This window comes from Tachypleus tridentatus, chromosome 10 (genome assembly GCF_004210375.1).
Source record: "Tachypleus tridentatus isolate NWPU-2018 chromosome 10, ASM421037v1, whole genome shotgun sequence".
NCBI lineage: Eukaryota > Metazoa > Arthropoda > Merostomata > Xiphosura > Limulidae > Tachypleus > Tachypleus tridentatus.
Window position 1 is genome coordinate 137,004,519 of NC_134834.1, and position 20,412 is coordinate 137,024,930.

General features: G+C 34.0%; 1 protein-coding gene across 1 annotated transcript in view; it reads right to left on the minus strand.

Annotated features, from left to right (window-relative positions):
• Window positions 1–20,176, minus strand: part of LOC143230420 (uncharacterized) — a 34,205-nt gene extending 14,029 nt beyond the window's left edge. Inside the window, exons 1-2 of the mRNA XM_076463943.1 lie at window positions 19,747–20,176; window positions 14,841–15,174 (exon numbers count right to left, since the gene is read on the minus strand). Coding sequence (XP_076320058.1) covers window positions 14,841–15,174; window positions 19,747–19,869 — 457 coding nt within the window. The 5' untranslated portion in view covers window positions 19,870–20,176. The remainder of the gene's footprint in view (window positions 1–14,840; window positions 15,175–19,746) is intronic.
• Window positions 20,177–20,412: the final 236 nt, after the last annotated feature.

The following is a 20,412-nucleotide window of genomic DNA, read 5'->3' on the forward strand; positions in this document are numbered from 1 at the left end:
AGCGGGCAACTCTTATCTCAGAAAGACATAGTTGGAAATAAAAGAGCTTAAAAATAACGATTTATTCTATAGGTGTGTTAATAATTAAATTGATTGATTCAGCGAGAAACATTTCATAAGATTTAAGTGAAACGATATCGACCATTTTCTGTGCCGGAATCCTTCTCGGTTTTACAAAATGTACCGTACAGTAAGTAACTAGTTACGCTTTTAAAAGGGTTAACTGTGATCGTTCCATATGTTGGCTTTGTTGTTATATGTTTGATATAGACTCAAAAGATTATTGTATAATATAAGGATTATTCAACCTTGCAATTTAATAAAACCAAAGTATTTTATACAATACTCACCAATGTTATCCACATATATAGCAAAAATTAAAATATTTTATTAAATAGCTACATCTGTTATCCAGTAATCCAAAATATTTTTTTAACATTACAATTGTCACCAGCTGTTTGGCTTAACTGATTATGTAGCTAATCATAAAAAATGTAATGTAAGTATTAAATAACTTTCACGTCGTTTAAAACAATATTAAACGAATCTGACTCTCAGACTTATAGGAAAACAACAACAACAACAACAATAAAAAAACTTATCTGCATAAGATAAGTTTCTGCAAAGACGTTTCTTAGTAATAGAAAGTGCACTATCGAAGATCGCTGGCTACAAGACGGGACTCACTAGTCTTATAAATAACAACAAAATCAGATTTACAATGCTAAAATCAGGGGTTCGTTTCCCCTCGGTGGATACAGCTTTGCTATAAGAAAACATACACACACACCTTTTGTCTTAACGTTTTTGTTACTCAAGAGAAAAACTTAGCTGTATACAGTGGGAAGTAATGAAGTGGTGACATCAACGATTCCTACAAACCTGGACATAAATCATTCTGTCCTGAAAGTTAATTACATTGCTCACTCGGACCTGAACTCCACCAGCTGGTTCTCTTACTGCACAAACTACTGCATTCTCCACTCATTACCACTACATTATTTAGTGCCATCTCTTCTTTGTCTGTGAGAGAGCTAGATAATTGCTGCTTGCGTAGTTGAATTATTCTTTGTTCATCCAATATTCAGTCTACACTAGAGAGTTGTTAAAGATAGTTAGGGATAGTGGGTACATGAACTTGGTGTCTTGCTTCAGAGGTCAGGCAAATACAAGACAATATTTGAAAATATTGTATCGTCAGACAGCCACAATGGTCCAGTTAAATACATCCGCCCACCACTGTGTCCAACACTCTGGTTGTGCCGCCTATCTGCAATTACATGTGCTAATGATCACTACAGTGACATTGTTGATTCTTTGTCTGAATTAGCAAATGAAAAATCAATCAGATGTAGCAGTGAAAGCACGAGGTCTGCTGGACAGATATGACAAAGGAAAGACAGTTTAGGATTGTTGATGGCTCAGCATCCACTAGCTGCATTAGAGGAACTAAACCGTGCATTCCAAGCAAAATCAGCGACAGTATCTGGCATGATTGAAGCATCTGCAATGACAGTTGAGCAATTGCGGGTATTGCGAACAGAGGAAAATTACAACAAGATATTTAATGAAGCTGAGGAAAAGGTAACTTCCCTAGATCTGGTGCCTATTGAAGTACCACGCATTCGCAGACCCTCCAGAAGGATCACAGGTGATGGTTCAGCACACCATTCTGCAACAGCTAAAGATTACTACAGAAGCCAATATTTTGAATTTGTGGATACAGTCATAGAACATCTGACCACTAGATTCAATGCAGACAACAATGACTTGAGGTAATATCTGGAACTTGAGAACATGATCACATCTGGTAAGATTGACAACTCGGTTATAAATTTCTATCCGGAAATCTCTGCACAACGGCTCGAGTTTCAGTTGCCCATGTTCAAAGGAACAACAAAAGCAGTATCTTTGAAAGGTGCGAAGGATGCTTATAAAATGCATGAAACAAGCCAGCAGATGTTTAGTGAAGTGTTTCTTCTCATGAAAATTTTGCTTGTATGTCCAGTATCCAGCTGCGAATGTGAACGCAGCTTTTCTGCATTAAGACGGTTGAAGACGTGGTTAAGGTTAACTATGTCTCAGTGCCGCTCAACCATGTGGCAGTTTGTCACACTCACAAAGATGAGGTCGACAAGATAAATATAGAAGAGCTTATGAAAGAATTCATAAACAGATCATCACAAAGGAGGTCTACGTTTGGGAACATGTAGACTAGAGGACTAAATTAATCTTACTTCAATGAAAAGTATGAATAATTATGTGCTACATTGTATTGATGTGTAATTTTCAAGAGTTCGCAAAAACATTTTAATTATTTTTATCAAACAACATGAACAGTTTTCAGTAGATAAAAACTTATCAAGGGTAATTACTAATTTTATTAATATTTGAAAACGTAATTCATGCAATGAAAGTTATTAGTAACCTTGTCAAGTATAATGACCATCTTTTATACTGTGCAGTGTGCAGGAATAAATTCACGTGGTAGTTAATTTGTGACACATTTGTCTTTATTCTATTAACGTTTTGAAAACTGTTCACAACACCTCACTTATTACAAATCTACATGGAAACCTTGAAGTATCGTAGCAACAAGATTACTCTGTGACTGCATGTTTACAGCTTTCAGGTTCACGTAATCAGAGATTACCAAGTTGCAAATTGAACAGTCCACATAAGTGGTTGCAAAAATCATACCCCCCATCGGGTGTAAAAAATCTACGCCCCTGAAACAGGTTTCTAAACGTTGATATTTCTGGTTCTGTGCTTTATATATACTTTCCAGCGTACTTTAGGTTTCGTTTCGGTAAGAAACTACTATGTAGGATCAGTCAAAATAGATATAACTGGAACAATTATAGTATTTTTCTTACACTTGGAAAAGAGCTAACAATATTGACATTAGAGCACTAGCACTCTGTAATTTGTAGAGAATTTTACAGAAGATAGAGTGGTACTTGCAAATCTATAAGAACAATTCACATATTCTAGTACACGGAATAGCTGTTGCAGGTGTTAGCATTGTTGCCAAGGGCGACATTTATCGGCCCTCCATATTTAATTCACGGCGAATTTCTACCATACAACAGCGCAACGTCCTTACGATAGATTTATGGCTGTATAGAAACGTTGTTAAGTGCACAGCTGCTGAAGTAATGTTAGGGGCTAATCATCTCATTCACTGTCTTTTTATACAAATATATAGCTTTAGAAATACACTAATTCTTATTCCAATATCCGCATCTGCGACAAAACTAAGTTTCTGTAGTTACGGGTTCACGTTTATTCGGGATATTTTCATAATATCTTTATCTGTAACTGAGTACCGAACAACGACAAAAAAATTAATGGATTTATACATATCTAACTGTTATCTTACCGAAGCGTCTTCTGATAATTTCAAACACAATAGTCTGCTTATTCGAAACATGAAAACAGGTTATTCTGAAATCATTATTGTCCACTTAAGTTAAGAGTAAAACCATGCAACTTACGCTGATATAAAGGTTACCTACTTCGAAAGAAAGCGCTAACACTACCAGGTTGTACGTTGCATTATATTACATTACAACAAGAGGTTCATATTTTCCCACCCTTGTGGGTATACCACCTTAACGTATAACAAATTAAATTTCAAAACGTATATTGCAAATTCAAATATTTGCATTCTTGGCTTTCGTTATTTAAAACTTAATAGCTGTTTTCAACAGTTCTACTTTCAACCGTTTCCCATGCGATATCATACTTAACCTCACTCAATGATACTGCTTTGAAAAACTCTTTAATACATGAACATTTTTTTTGTAATTGACACGAAAACACTGATATGCATATCTTGGTATTAATATTAATGTTGGTTTTGTTTTTTTTTTTAATTTCGCGCAAAACTACATGAGGGCTATCTGCACTAGCCGTCCATAATTTAGGACCAGAGGGGGAGGCAGCTAGTCGTCACCACCAACCATTAACTCTTGGGCTAAGCTACTCTTTTATCAGTAAATATTGGAATTAACCGTAACATAATAACGTCCCCCCGGCTGAAAGGGCGATGATGTTTGGTGTGACGGGGACTCGAAACCGCGACCGTCGGATGAGGAGTCGAGTGCCTTAACCACCTGGCCATACCAGGCTAATATTAATGTGTACATAGTCAAGTCTATACATTTTACATTCAGCTATCAGTCTAGCTATCCACCAGTTCGGTCATTGTGATAATGGTAAAAATTATAACAAAAATTGCTAAATCCCCACCTACAGTATCATTGTAATTAACTCCAGATTTTCAAGCAAAGACTCATGTATGTTTTCTTATAGCAAAGCCACATCGGGCTATCTGCTGAGCCCCGAGGAGAATCGAACCCCCTGATTTTAGCGTTGTAAATCCGGAGACTTACCGCTGTACTAGTGGGGAGCGCAAAGACTCCATACTTCAATCATATAGCAGAATGGTTCAATGAACACCTAACCAAAACTGTATAATCAATATTTAGTAAACACTACCCGCTACTGAACTAAGTATTAACAATAAAATAATTTTATGAAATACAAATGGTGCCTAAAAGAGAAGGAATGTTGTTCGAACCCAGTCAGATAGTGAAACTTATTCTAAAAAAATAAGTATACATCAAGGATGCTTTATGTATAAACACAAATTGCATAATTTTCTACCTAAACAAATATAGCGTAGATTGCTTTTTTGTTGGCTAGGTATGTTCATTTGCATTTAGAAACATTAAAAAACATTTTCAATAAACAAATTCACAATACACTATTCAAACTCATTCACAATTAATTACATCTAAGCACATTTAGAGTGAAATTATAACAGAATGAAGTCATAATATGCTACGCAAACAAATTCATAATTTCATCTTACCACATTTAAAGTGAAGTTTTAATTAACAAATTCATAATGCATTCTCTGAACATTGTCTGAACAGGTTACGATTTAATAATAATAATGTACAGAAGTTCAGAATACATTGCCTGGTCTATTTTAAGGGGAAAACAATGTTACAATGTTTTATTGATATTCATGGAGTAAATAATATTCAGAAAAATATTAAATGTCATCCCATTGTGGAGTCGGAAGTGGGAAAAAACAACAACTTGCAAGTTGGTTTTTATTTAATAACCTCGATCACAAAGAAAACGAGTCTTCTAGGCGTAGCGGCAAATTGTGAAATATTATGTCCCCGGAGGTGATGACTGGCAGAAATAAACAACTTAACATTACTATTCAAAATCTTTTTTCCAATTTGAAATCCATGGAGTAAGAAAATGCTAAAGCTGTGTCTAGCTTTAGAGGTTTTCATCGTTTTCATCCACTCTAGAATCAATATTCTATACCTCACTTTCTTCTAATATAATTCGATCTTGACCACTCAAGACACTTGTTCTTTTCATAATTTTTCTGTCTCCACTTTCAGCATCATTTTTAAGCTTGCAGTTAATATTATCTGCTTTATTCAAACACGAATCCAAAGGTAAGCAACATCTACAAACGCCACAGGCGAATAAATTTCCTTTTTATGTTTATGTTTCTGGCAAGGCATTTTACAGATTTCACTTACGAGTATATTTTTTTCAATCTGAAGAAAAAGCTTTTTTAGATTATATTACTGGATTACGGTTATGTAGTCTGGCTTGTTTTGTTTTGTTTTATTTGTTCTATACTTTTGGTCGATTTCTCGCGACCGGGATATTAAATCAACGAACTTTAACAATGTGATGTTGTTTGTAAACACAATTTGTTTCGTTTACACTCACGAATAATTAAATGTGATATTCTTGTTTATCGCTTTTTATATAATGATGTCTTTACTTTGTCGTGTCAATGTTTCAAGAAAAAAATTGGATTAATAATTTTATCAAAAAATTAAACTTTTCATATACATTTTTGTATTTTAGAGCAAATGGGATTTGACATAAAATTGATATATTTTTGAGAGTACGGCACAACAGAGATTTTGTATATTTTGCTGAAATAAAGTGATAAATGTTAAATATGTAAAACAAAAAATACGGATACTGTTAAAATAATATTCATTGTTAACGGGCTTATTGAACGCATTTTCCTACAAGTATTATGTGCATTTTGATTGAATTTGTTGACATTTACCTAAATTTAGAAGACAAGGGTTAATGAACATTTGATGAATTATTTGCTTTACGTGGAGTCTACCTCAAAAATGGCAAAGCGTAATTCTATTTCTAATAACTACTAACCACGCAAGAATCGTTTAGATAACTAACATTTCGGCTTCATTAGACAGATTTCTCCTTCTTATTAACTTTCCATTAGCTGTATCTAATATACTCAAGATACTAGAGTATTGTTGTGTAAAAGGTAATATGTAATTAATTAACTTTCCAAAAGGAATTAGACAATTTGTACATTACAGTGTTTTATTATGAAGAATATTTTTTGAAAATGCATTAAAAACATTGTTCTAAGATAAAAGTCCTTTTGAAAATACATATAAAGGTTTAAAAATCCATTTGAAAGTACAACTAACAGACAAAGTGACTTTTTCAACGAAAAAGACAAATATGAATTTGTGATTTTCAAAAGAATTAATAAAATCATAAATTACGGTTTAATTTTGTTTCGTTGTTTTTAATGTCATTCAAAGAGTTACCTGTGCTCTCCCCATTATGGGTATCGTACCTTTAATTTTAGCGTTGTAAGCCTTACCGCTGTATCAAGGGTTAGGAGCAAAATCGTTTCTGTAATGACGAGAAACACACTTGAAGTAAAAATGTATTCTCAAGATGGCTGGCATGGGTATTAAAACTAATTAAAATAATGTACAGAACAACGTTTCGACCTTCTTAGGTCATCTTCAGATTAACAGGTTAGCTAATCATTTATATTTTGAGTAAGTATATATGTATGAAGAAACTGACATCAGCTTCCCTATCCGTGACATAAATATACTAGTGACGTAGCAGAACATTATGTAAATTTATGATCGCATGAGTTACACTGTCGTGACCTACTTAGTGAATAAATACCCTGCCATAAGTTTCACTGAGAGAGAGATTACGAGATAGTTTGAAACGATACAGTTAGCGATTAATTGTTGTTTGTCACTCGATATTGTTATTAATATAGAAAGGTGTTTTTGAAATACTGTGTTTGCTGTTTTTTAATAATTAGTGTTTTTTCTTTATGTTTTTTTTCTTGATTTTGTTATTTAAAATAATGCTAATGTTTATTATATATTATTCATTAATGTGAAGTCTTGGCCAGACACGAGCTCATTAACTGTGTTTTGGTAAGTGTTACATTTGTTCATAAGTATTATTATAGTTGAATAAATTGCTTTTTCATACTGAACTTTGGTCGTAGTTATGTGTTCATTTTAACCTATTGTAACCCATCTCGAAAGCATTAGTCTATTGTTACCCGTACACGCAACTACTTATCTCTGTAACGTTGGTCTAGTGTCATTCACCCACAGAAACATTCATCTCTAGTGTCGGTGTATTGTCACACATTCACACAAAGATCAATCTCTAGAGCATTTTTCTATTGTTACTTGCACACAAATACTCATCCATTGATTTGTTGTCACCCATTTAGAAAGAAGAAAGATCCATCTTTCGAAAGCGCTCGGGTTATGAAGGTTTCTTTTTCAGTTTTATCAAGACTTCTTGGACCTACGTGTTTTTAGCACATCACAAATTTCCATCTTTATAGTGTTTGTCTATCGTTAAGCATTAACATTTAGCACTTATAGCGTTGTCTTCTATCACATGTACAGTCACTCCTCATCTCTAATCCTTTCTAGTGTAACATACTTAAACACAATATTTATCTCCTGTAATGTTGTTCGATTGCAATACAAACGTAGCCCCGGCAACCATTACTTCGATCGTTGTTATAGTGTGATACATATAAACACGATAACCATCTTTTCCAAAGTTGTTATACTGTATTAGAAAAATACACACACACAACACTTCCAATGTTGCTCAACTATAACCCAAAGACAGACACGACTATTACCTCAAATATTGTTATACTCTAAACACACACACGTAGATATGTTTCCCAAGGTACTATATCACTCTGCGTTTTTAGGAAAATAAACCTTATGTTTGTATACATTTTGGAGCTTCCAGATACTGAGATAAGTTAGTTTCACTGCATTAGTCACGCTGAAAACACATTATGAACTTCTTTCATTTGCAATTGAAGTTCACTAGTGATGAACTGAACAGACCAGGCATTCGACCTTCAGAGGTATTGTTTGAAAAGATATTCCTAAATTAGTTCAGACAATTAGTTGATTATAACAAATCTATTGTCTAATTTCTTAAATTATTCCTGTATTAACAAGGTATCAGGTGGCTACATTAAAAAGGTTGCAGGAATGTAAAAACCAGTAGTTGCAATCTCCACCTTAATATTTTCTCGAGAAGTCCTTATCATGTAAAGATGTTCAAAAAATAATAAACGGAAAGCTACACTGCCTCAAATAACATCGGTTTTATTTGAAAATGAGTGGAGAGAGCTTCCTAAGGTCAATTACTTGGGCTGTACAACCATAACAAGAAAAATATTTCGGATGGCACTTTGAGAAGGATGAATGGAAAATCTGCTTCAGTTGTAGACTAAGAGAACATCCCAAATTCGTACATAAAAAAAAAGGCTGCCGAATTCTTTTTGATCAATTGTCAGGAAAAGTTAAAAAACAAATGCTGATTGTTGCAGAAAGCAGATTATATATTCGGCCCCAATCTGTGAGAGAGCTGTAGTTTATTTGAGTTTTAAGATATGGTGAATAAAACAACTCGTGGAAGATTAACCGTGGCTTAGTATATGCCTTTGAAAATACACAAACATGAAGTGAAGTATTGGTAGATTAAATATGCGTCAAAATTATGTTCAATCTTGTGGTGTATTACACACTTTAAGCAAGTCAACCAATTTTGCTAACTCATGTTCTCTCCATTTAAATTAATGGATGTAAGCTCAAGGTACGGGAAGAAATGTAACTCTTTTGTCATTGACGCTGCCTTCTGAACATTTGTTATCATTTATTGATACTGAATACTGCATTGTTGGAATCAATGCATGCAAACAATGCTTACTGACCAGAAAGAAACTGTACATACTTGAGTGCTTACTCCTCTGAATGCAAGATTTAGTTTAGCAATAGTTTGTAACTATAGAAAGTTGACTGAAGCTTCCAGCCTAAATGACTCTCAACCTGATTGTTTGGGAAATTGGTTGTGCTCATTAACAAATACGTACTTCCAAAGTTTAGTAACTTGGACACACCGACTGGGGTGATCACTTGTCGTATAGCATGACAGCATACAGATGAGAAGAGCAACAGCTTATTGTCTCTAACAAAACAATTAATTTTGTTTGTTTGTTTGTTTTTGAAATTCGCACAAAGCTACTCGAGGGCTATCTGTGGTAGCCGTCCCTAATTTAGCAGTGTAAGACTAGAGGGAAGGCAGCTAGTCATCACCACCCACCGCTAACTCTTGGGCTACTCTTTTACCAACGAACAGTGGGATTGACCGTCACATTATACACCCCCACGGCTGGGAGGGCGAGCATGTTTAGCGCGACGCGGGCGCGAACCTGCGACCCTCGGATTAGGAGTCGCACGCCTTACGCGCTTGGCCATGCCAGGCCTAAAACAATTAATGTCTGAATATGAAATAAAGCTTCTGGTGGATCTTGTATGATGTCTGCACAAATATATGGAGTAAAAGAGATATAAACTAGATGTTAAACATGAATTTGTGGAACAATTAGACAACCAAATTACGTAAAGTGGGCCTATGTCAAAAGATAAGTTGGGATAAAACAGAGAAAAAATTGGACGTGAGGACTGATTTTGGTTGGGATAATGCTTGAAACATGGTTCGGATTTGGTTACATTATTATCTTATTCTATAACAGCTGAATTTAACAAATCACTAGTTTCAGCAGTAATGTGGGATTGCGTTTGGGTTGAGAAAATATTTTACGTAGAAGAGCGAACAACATTTCGACCTTCTTCGGTCATCGTCAGGTTCACAAAGGAAAAGACGCTACAAGTATCTTTGGAGTCTTTGATAAGCTTGAAGAACGTGACAGTGTACTTTAACAGTTAATCTATTCAGGATATTGGTTGAGATGATGACATCGACCTTCAAAACAAAAAAGTTGAGACTGAAACTAATCAGAAACTAGAAAAGCTTTGATGACGGCTAATAAGACTCTACACTATTGAAAATTTATAGTGTGGTTGTATCAATCTTAATTACAACTGTGTCAAATAAAATAAATCAGTTTGAACTTCCTTACGTCTTCATTTTACAGTTTGCCTGTTGTTTTAAATTGCCTTACATTTAGAAGACCATACCTCCATATTTTTCGTACCAGAAGCTCAAGGCATCATGCTGAAGGCTATGATCTATAATCAAGATAGCTACTCAGTGGCTCATTGATAAGTCTGTGGCCTTATAACGTAAAACATTTGGTTTCGATACCTGTGGCGGTCACAACGGAGAGCTGTTTCGTAGCTTTGCGCTTAACTACTAATACAAAGTAAAAGTAATCAATATCAATTTTGTTTTTATACCTAATAAAAATCATTATATTTTATCTACTTATAAAAGCTGATTTTTATTAATGTGCGTAACATATAATATTTCTTCATGAATACGTCATAATCGTATTCACAAAACTTCGATTTTATCAAACGCTACATTGTAAACCAATTTATTTTAACTCTACACAAATGATCATCCAATTGAGTAATAGTGACGAAATGTGTCTTGAAATACTGGGCAATGGGCCTGAATGTATTTAGACTAATTTGGACGTATTTATATCTTCTTAACTTACAGATCTTCTGTCCTTTTAGCCTTCAAATATTGTGGAAAATGTGTCAAGCATGGTTGAATGTTTGGGCGTGTTCTAAGGGAGTGTATTAGCATAAACACATTCCTATCAATAAATTTATATGTTCCGTAACATATACAATATTCTAATTATACGTTTTGTTTTCAGGTCAGTAGCAAGTTTCTGTGAAGCCAAAAAATTATGTTTTGATCACTGCAGTGGGTACTGTGCAACTTTGGGCAAAAAACACACAAATAAACTTAAGTAATGTAGGGGGCTGACAGTATAGCTCATAATTTTACTGATTTTCATCATATCTGGCTTGCAACTGTTAACTTATTATGTTACCAATTGGAGTATCCCTCTCATGGACGAAAGTTATATAAATTCATGATTAATGAAAGGTTATTTTAGGACGTGAAAAGTTGCTTCCTTTATATCTCATTGTAATAAAAAACGAAAACAAAAAAACGCCCATAAAAACCGCAAGTTTGCAAGCCAGAGATGCCAACTATTTCAAATGACTGAGCGTAATGGTTGTAGACAGAGCCCGTACAGTTATCGTACAACCACTGGATACAGTTTTGAGTCATTCATGTCTGTGGATCCATCTGTGGCTAAATTGTAAACACTGTTAGTAAGTATGATTGAAATCATTTTGTCATCTTCACAACCCAACATTTGTACAATGGCTGTAGTTTTGGTTCCAGCACAGTCATATTTTTTCGCTATATCAGAGTCTGGGAACATTTTTCTGAATAGATGTCCTGCATGATCGGCTACAGCTAGGGGTAAATTATGAGCAATGACGAATTGCGTGAACATCACTTCTGCATTTATGGTTTCATATTCTGAATTCTTACTCATAAATGTCGTTATCTGCATCGTTTTTGTCTTCGCCTCAGCCTTTTGTTGGTGAGATGCCGATTTTGTATGTCTGGAACAATCGTTTATCCCGCCATGAGCCACAGAAAAATCGATGTGACAAACTGTACAAAACGCATGACTGTCACTGAATGCAATGACCGGATATTTTGCACTATACTCTTTCCTAAATTTTTGATTCACAGTTTTAGTCCTTTTAGATTTGCGAGAAACAAGACAATCTGGTGAACGAGGCCTCTTTTTTTTCCACCTTGTGAACAATCGCTTGGTGTTATTATGCCGCTTAGAAACGAGAAATACCCATCTACGCGAGCGATAATTGGCTAACAAGCACTGATGACGTAACTATGGATTCCCCTCATGTACTCAGTATGGAGAAACACCACACTCAAACTATTGGTAGACGTCGGAGATACAAATATTTTTTATTATTTCAAGCACAAACATGATTATCGCAAGTAGCCATTTGGACTATGTTTTTTATTTATTATCAAAATTTATTTGTATCTCACTAGAAATTTTCTTTTCACCCATTTCAAGCCCTGGGGGAACAATTTATCACTTTAATGTATAGACATATATAACATATAATAATTTGGGAGTTGCAACAGGTCGTAATATTTGTCTGTATGAGCGTATAGTCGTAATGTATACACCAAAATCGTAATGATTACGCTCAAATCGTAATGGTTGGTATCTCTGTTGCAAGCATCTCCCCGTGGACATAAAAGATCATCATGCCTAATTAGGTGCCCCCCGCTAGTACAGCGGTATATCTCCGGATTTACAACGCTAAAATCAGGGGTTCGATTCCCCTCGGTGGGCTGAGAAGATAGCCCTTTGTGGTTTTGCTATACGAAAAACACAAATACCTAATTAGGTGAAGGTTTATCAACAGGGGGCGAAGTAGTATAAATAAAGCAAATAACACCCGTAAAATACAAAACAGAAAATTTATATGTATCCTTGCATGGACCTAATGAGCCTCCATACTAATTTTACTGAAGATTCATTCACACCCTGCGAAGTTATTTCATTGCAGTATAAGTAATTATATTCATATAGATTATTAATGTTGTTTACTGACGTAGTAAACTGATATATAATACCTCAGCAAGTAAATACTTTGATAAATCGAAAAGTCCTTAACAGTTTCAAAAAGCAACTTTACAAACTGAAGTACTTTATTTTGTATTTCGCGCAAAGCTACACTGCGCTAGCCTTCCCTAATTGAGAAGAGTAAGGCTAGAGGGAAGCAGGTAGTCGTCACCACCCACCGTCGACTCTTGGGCTATTCTTTTACTAACGCATAGTGAGACTGACCCTCAAAAATAACGTTACCACGACTGAAAGGCCAAGTGTGTTTAGTATGACGGGGACTCAAACCCTCGACCCTCATATTGCGAGTCGAGTACCATGACCATCTGGTCATGGACAAATCCTATTTCAGCATGAGTTATCTTTACCTTTAAACTTCTCTCTATGCTGGTTAGCGTATCCACGTATCTTGAACTTTATTTGATTTGTGTATATAATGACATTTTCGAGGGTGCGGGTTCGAATCCCCGTCGCACCACACATGGCCGCGCTTTCAGCCATGGAAGTGTTATAATGTCATGGTAAATCCCACTATTCGTTGGTAAAAATAATAGCCCATGAGTTGGTGGTGGGTGGTGATGTCTAGCTGCCTTCCCTCTAGTCTCATATTGCTAAATTAGGGACGACTAGCGCAGATAGCCCTCGCGTAGCTTTGCGCGAAATTCAAAAACGAACAAACCTTTATTTTTTCAAAATTGTTCTTTATTTAACCGGTTTCGTGACATTATAGGCTATTCTTCAGTATAAAGACTATAAGAAAAACAATCAATTAACATATTTAAAGAAATTAATAAATTTCAAAATTTAAATAAAATATAGTGTTCGATTTTTTAACTTTTTTTAATTTATCATATCTTAAAATTTCTAAAAACTTTAGGTTACAAAATAAACGATCTTACAATAAATAGTTTCCACTCAAATCCTTTTGAAAACGAGTCTTTAAATTAACCATCAACATTAAAATATTTTTAACGTTGACAATAAAATTACTATAATACGTCATCAAAATTAACCAGATTACAGATATTTTTGAAAAATGCTTGAAATAATTTGTATGGAATAATCTTAAGTGTTTTAAGAGTTACTGCTTGATTTTCATTGGGATCTAGAAAAGGTCAGGTACTATTCACAGTAAACTAAAGATACGTCTGCAGTACGCGCCAAGATATTTGGAATTCTATTTATTAAAATCTCACATTCAAATGGCTTTTAATTAAATTTTACAGAAGTATCATACTGACCAATGAAATGTTTCAAAGATTTTCTTTTCACTAAAATTCTGAAAGAGAAAACTTAAAGAAAGGCTCGTCCAATCCGTTAAAACAATTAGAATTACAGAAATAAAAATGTTTACTGACTTGAGGTAACGACAGATCGCTGGTTTTCTAACATGAGAACTATGTAAATTAACTCTTGGTCTCAAATGAATAGTTTCTCCATTGTACAGTTTTCCACAAAGAGAATATTTTAAAACATAAATTATATGCTTAACATTACAACTAAAGAACTTTTTACTTTAAATTATTCCTTCCCTTTTGATCCAACACTTAAATTTACTAGTTCAAGAAACGTATTTGTACTCATTAAACAGTTTTTACATTCCGCAATAAATATCTTTTTCAGTCTTTACCTTAGAAAGTTTAAAAATTAACAATCTATATACATTATTTTACTGTGATGCTGCACCAGTTAAATAATAAAAAAAAACGTTTGGTACAATAGAAATAATTTGATTTCTTTTTACAGACGGAACGATATGCCCCCAGTGGCTTAGCGGTATGCCTGCGGACTTACAACGCTAAAAACCGGGTTTCGATACCCGTAGTGGGCAGAGCACAGATCGCCTATTGTGTAGCTTGTGCTTAATTCAAAACAACAACAGAACTAAATATATATATATATATATATATATACGAGAAAGTATTTACTTTAACGTCCAATATTATCATTATATTTACTTCTCATAATATACACACCTACTTTTACTTAAGGAACTTACTACTGAACTGAAGGGATCGAGAATGTGGAGAACTTAGGTTATTTCTGTTCTTTAGTATAGTATCAAGATAGCATCCAGGACCAGGAGAGAGCGTCCGATAGGGGGAGCAGCAGTTTCTGTGGTATCGACTACCAAACGGGCTTTTGATATGCCGATTTCCTCCAGAATTTGAACAAGAACTTTGAATTCTTGAGGGTTGCTCGATATCTGGAGAGCTTGAAGTAATCGACAACAAAGGGGGTAGACGGCGATTATTCCTCACTTGATTCCGTGTCTTGGACATTTTGAAGCTACGGGTGTTTGACGGTGACGGATACGAAGCTCGACGAAACACCTGATATATATATAGCAACAAAAAAACTAGTAAAAATGATCAAAGCTAGTACGTGATCTGTGATAGTCTAATGGAACTGAAAAAACAACAACACGCGAACTTGTAATAAACACAAAAAATAAAAGTTACCGTGAATATTACTTAATCATGTAAAGTACACATAAAGTTGATGTTACTGTGAATGTTACACATGTAAACGGTGTAAAGGTTATTGAAAATGTCATATTTATATAAAATATAAACACACAGTATACGTTCCTGTATAAGCAGAATATAAAGAGACAAAATTTAAAATTAAAGCTTCTTTTAGGAAACTAAGAATATAGAGATAATGGAGTCTACCTTACGTGGGTTAAACGGGTAGGTCAGAAAACCCTTGGTTTTGTATATAACTGATTCTAGTTTTGAACTACTGACTACAGGGAATATAGCAGGTTAGTAATACCTCCAGCTACAAGGGCTTTACACGGCTCTTTGAATTGAATAAAAGATAGATTGTCATTTTTTTAATGCGCTCACAGTAACATGTTCAGCGGTATCACATGTCTTGAAACTTATATACAGCCTGACTGACATGTTAATGAGTAGCTCACTTAGTATAATTGAACGGCAGATTACTAACCCTTGATGACCAGAAACCCACTTGAAATAAAAATGTATCTCAGAACGACTGGTATTAAACTTTTACTGATAAACAGAGAGCAGCGTTTCGACCTTTCCATTACTAACTGTTGTGCAGAAAGTACTAAATATATAATTAGATTAATCGACAAAACAGTTTTTGTTTGATATTTTTGTCTAAGAACATTTTGGGGAGAAGTTCTATAGCTTGAAAACCAATCCCTCTATAAGTTCCACTTTACCAGGAAATGTTTTAAATCTTTATTGAAAATAACGTCTTTTCTTTTTCATTTCTGCTCGTTACAAGCTGTTGGGATGATTAGAAAGTCTAGATGTGAAATTGAAACATTACAAAATGTGCACCTCTTTGTGTGCGTGTGTGTATATACATATACATTTTTTGTAGAGAATTTTAATACTGATAGACTTAAGTACATTAAAACAAAATCAAAATGAAAGGCTGCGTTAAAAACAGCAAATCCAAACCTCTGACTAATTATATTAGTTTGTTATAACTTAAAAACAAGCCGAAACAAAAAGTAAAGTAAAAAACGCTGCACTAATTGAAAGGATCCCAAGGTACAAGCTATAATATAGGATATAAAATGTACCATAGGTTTTGCAGGTGGCAGCGGAGTAGGACCCACGTTGCGGTGGGATACACCATCTATCAGTCTTAACCTCCATTCGCCAGTCTCATATAAAGAAATAAAATAAAGTGAAATTAAAATAATATATGTAGAAATAGAAATTAGGAGAGAGAGATGTGGGTGCTCAAGCCCACAACATCCTACTTCTATATCACCCGTCATTGCTTGCAGACAGTTGTGAACTGCTCTCCAAATTAAAGAAGAAAATACGGTACTACCATTTGGGAGTAAGTAAGTGAAATAAACTTACCTCTTGAAGTTAGCATTTCGGTCCCCATTATGGGAGAAAGGTACTAACTGGTAGCCCAGTAAATGAATTATACTTGTATGAAGGGTCCCATTCTGGCATCTGAATTAACTAGCATAATTCCCAACCCCCACCCATTAGGTATACTGCAACTATCACGCTCTAAACAAGCATTTGTATGCAGTAAGGTGTACATCTGCATAAAGTAGTGCCAAGTTGTTAAATGACCTTATTCACAACTAGAAACAGTTATTAGAAATTTTAGTTAAATTTCTTTGATTTTTTTATTTCTTTATACTTATTTAATACATTTTTATATGTTACAGAATAGTTGAATAATTTGATTTAAAGTTTCTTTATTAAATCCATTAACCATTAATTTTTGTATCAGTATTTTAACATCACTGATAAAATAATGTAATTTATTACAAATTTTACAATATCTGAATTACTGCGAAGTTATAATGTTTATAATAGAAGGGTGTGGTACAATACTAGTAAAAGAGGGTAAATCATAAATTGGAAAGGCAAAATATTTTCTTTCATCAACAATATTTACATTGGCATCCTTATCAATCATTTTAATTTCTAAATCTGAATAATGTGCTTCTGATATTATTTGGTAAAGTATAGCCCGGGATTTAGTGATGACTAGCTTCTTGCCTCTCATTTATCAGCTTAAAACTATAGACGGCCATTGCAGGTAGCACTTGAGTTGGTTTGCACGAAATTCAATAAACAATTGTACAAATAAACTACTGGAAAATGAAACACTGTTCAGCTCGTTGATTTAGTAACCATGAATAGCATATCAAAGCTTATGAACAGAAAAGAATGGGCCAACGTCCAAGCTTTAACCATTTCTTTGCCTATTTCTGTAAACTTTCAAATAAACTTTACGTGAATTAATTTCAAAATCTAATTGTTTCTTGTTTCCGGCAAGTTTCACCTCGTGTCATTTTAAGTAGTAGCTTTAGGTTAAGGGCTGTTCAAGAGTATATATAGAATAAAAACGCGGTGCTGAATGGTTGTAGTTACAGGTGTTAGTTTACATTAATATTTCAAAACGCCAATTCCAACGATGTTGCAATGACCATTATCAAGGCTCTGTTTTAACAAATCTAGTGCATACACCCACATGTGCATGTTTTATAAAGTCCAATTCATCTAATGGCTTTCAACTTATTTCTTCAGTTTGTAAGAGTTTAATATAAAAATACTCTATTTTTTATAAGAGATCTTAAACCCTTTCTTCAACAAAAGATAACGTAAAGGAACTTAAGTTAGTAGGCTTATACGAAACATTTTCTTGCACGAAATCTTTTATTATATCTTGTCAAGCCTAAGATTAAATAATGCTGAAAGTGCTTAATATAAAGTGACAACAAATTAGCAAATGGTCTGTTTAAAGTACGAAATATGTATAAACAGATTGATCATTGATTTTCAAGTACTGAATATATAAGCAGAATAATCCATGTTATTTTCAGTATTGAATATTAGTACCTTGTTGTTAAAAGAAATTAATGTAAAAAAAGACAGATTAGCAACAGTTTGTAAACTGTTAACTGTATACACAAGTTAAATAATGTATTGTTGGAGGTGTTAAATATTAAACACGACAGAGCACTAAATTATTTAGTTTTAACTTTAAAATTTTTTAATAGATTAATAAATGATTTGTTAAAACTGCTATGTATAAAAAGACAATTGATAAACATATTGTACAAGCCATTGTACTATTTATTGACTTATTTATTGTCTTTTTATATTTAGTTATTTCTACAGAAGAATAGTTGATATACTATACTATCTCTTTCTGATTTACTGAAAGCACTAAATGTAGAGACAGCAGAATGATTAACCTTTGTTGAAAGAACTAGACATAAAGAGACAACAGACTGATTAATCTTCTTTGAAAGAAATAAATCTAAAAACAATAAATCAGTAGATTAATAAGTAATTTCTGTTAGAAGTACAAAATATATAAACATATTAATCAATATTTTAATAAAAATAATAAAGGGGCAACTGACTACTAAATGTCTTGTTAAAAATGAGACAATAGATTAACTAAAATTTTGTTAAAAGTAATACGAATAGACAGACAATGGATTAATCAGCGTTTGTCAAAAGTACGAAACATTAAAAAATAACAAGTTTGTTAATATTACGAACTTACAAATAAAAAAATGAAATTATTATTAAAGGCACTACTTATAAAGAGATAACATATTTAAGTGCGTACCGTTGACACTATTAAGTATAAGTTAACATCAAGTTTAGATACTATTAACTGGAAATTTTACTATTAAGAAAGAGTAGACGAATACATTTTTAATTAGTGTTCATAAAGCCAAGACTGCGTGAACCTTTATCGTGTAGGTGAAAGTTGGAAACTTGGTAACTTGTAGATTAAAGTTGTAAGAAATATTATAATGTGGGAGGAAATCGGAAGTTTGGTATCCAGCAGGTCAAGATTTAATGTAACGTTACCGTATGAGAGAAAGGTGGTAGTTTCATATCAGGTAAGTCAGATTTCTATGAAAGGTTATCACACAAAAGGAAATTTGATGTTTGGTATCCAGTGGATCAGGGTTGTACGAAATATTATAATGTAAAAAGATACCCAAGAGAATCGAGTAGGTCAGCACTATATAAAAGGTTATCGTGAGAAATTTGGAAGCGTGGTTATTTTTTTAGGCCAACATTTTATGAAAGTTTACGTAGACAGAAGTTGGAAGAGGTCCAGTAGGTGACGGCTGTTTAAAAGGTTATCATTTAGGAAGAAGTTAGAGAGAGTACAATAGGCGAAGGTCATATAAAGGTTATCGTGTAAGACGAAATTAGAGGTTTCTGATGCAGTTGGATATGGCCGAATGAAAGTTATATGATATGAGAGAGATTGGAAGGTTGGTAGCGAACTGGATACAGTTGTGTGAAAGATTACCATGTTGGTGTCGGTTCATTTCAAAATCTTACTAACAATCTCTTTCAATAAATGTTTGCCTTATATTATTCATCATTTTCATCGCTATAATTTCAACACCTTACCTGTTTAGAAAGCGGCGGTAGGCGACCTGAAATTGCTAGCTGCACTGGATCAACACTCAACCATTGACGATTTGAAGCCACGATTCTTACAGGTTGACTTTCCCCTCGCGCTTTCGTGCGCATCAGGGAAATGACGTTTTGATATTTTCCTCTTGTTCAATTAACCTTTACCAGTCAGTGGAAGTTGACGTTTCCCCTAAACTACACTAATAATAGCGTCATGGCGCAGTACAAAGTATTATGAGAACGCGATAAGGCGTCTCTACGATAAGAATAACATAGATATGTTATACAGTTCTCTATGGAATGAAATGTCTTATATATCCATACCCTTGAACGTCAAGTGGTAGTTAAATACATTTATCCTTACTTTCACTTAGTTAAGAAATGTTGGTTACCATTAGAACAAAGGTTTCCTGTTAACACCAGTTGAAGGTATAAGTCTAATAGTAACCATCGAATTGAACTGACGTATCGCTCTACCAAGCCCACATATTTAATTGGCTTTCGTGTTTCACTGCAGCTAACTTCATTGAACAAAGCTAACTATACAAGTGATGTGACGTGACGTCAGAACACTTCAAAATAACAACTAGGCTTTAGGATGAGATTAAGCACTATCACAAAATACAATGTTTTGTTTCACTTAAGAATATTGCTTTTATA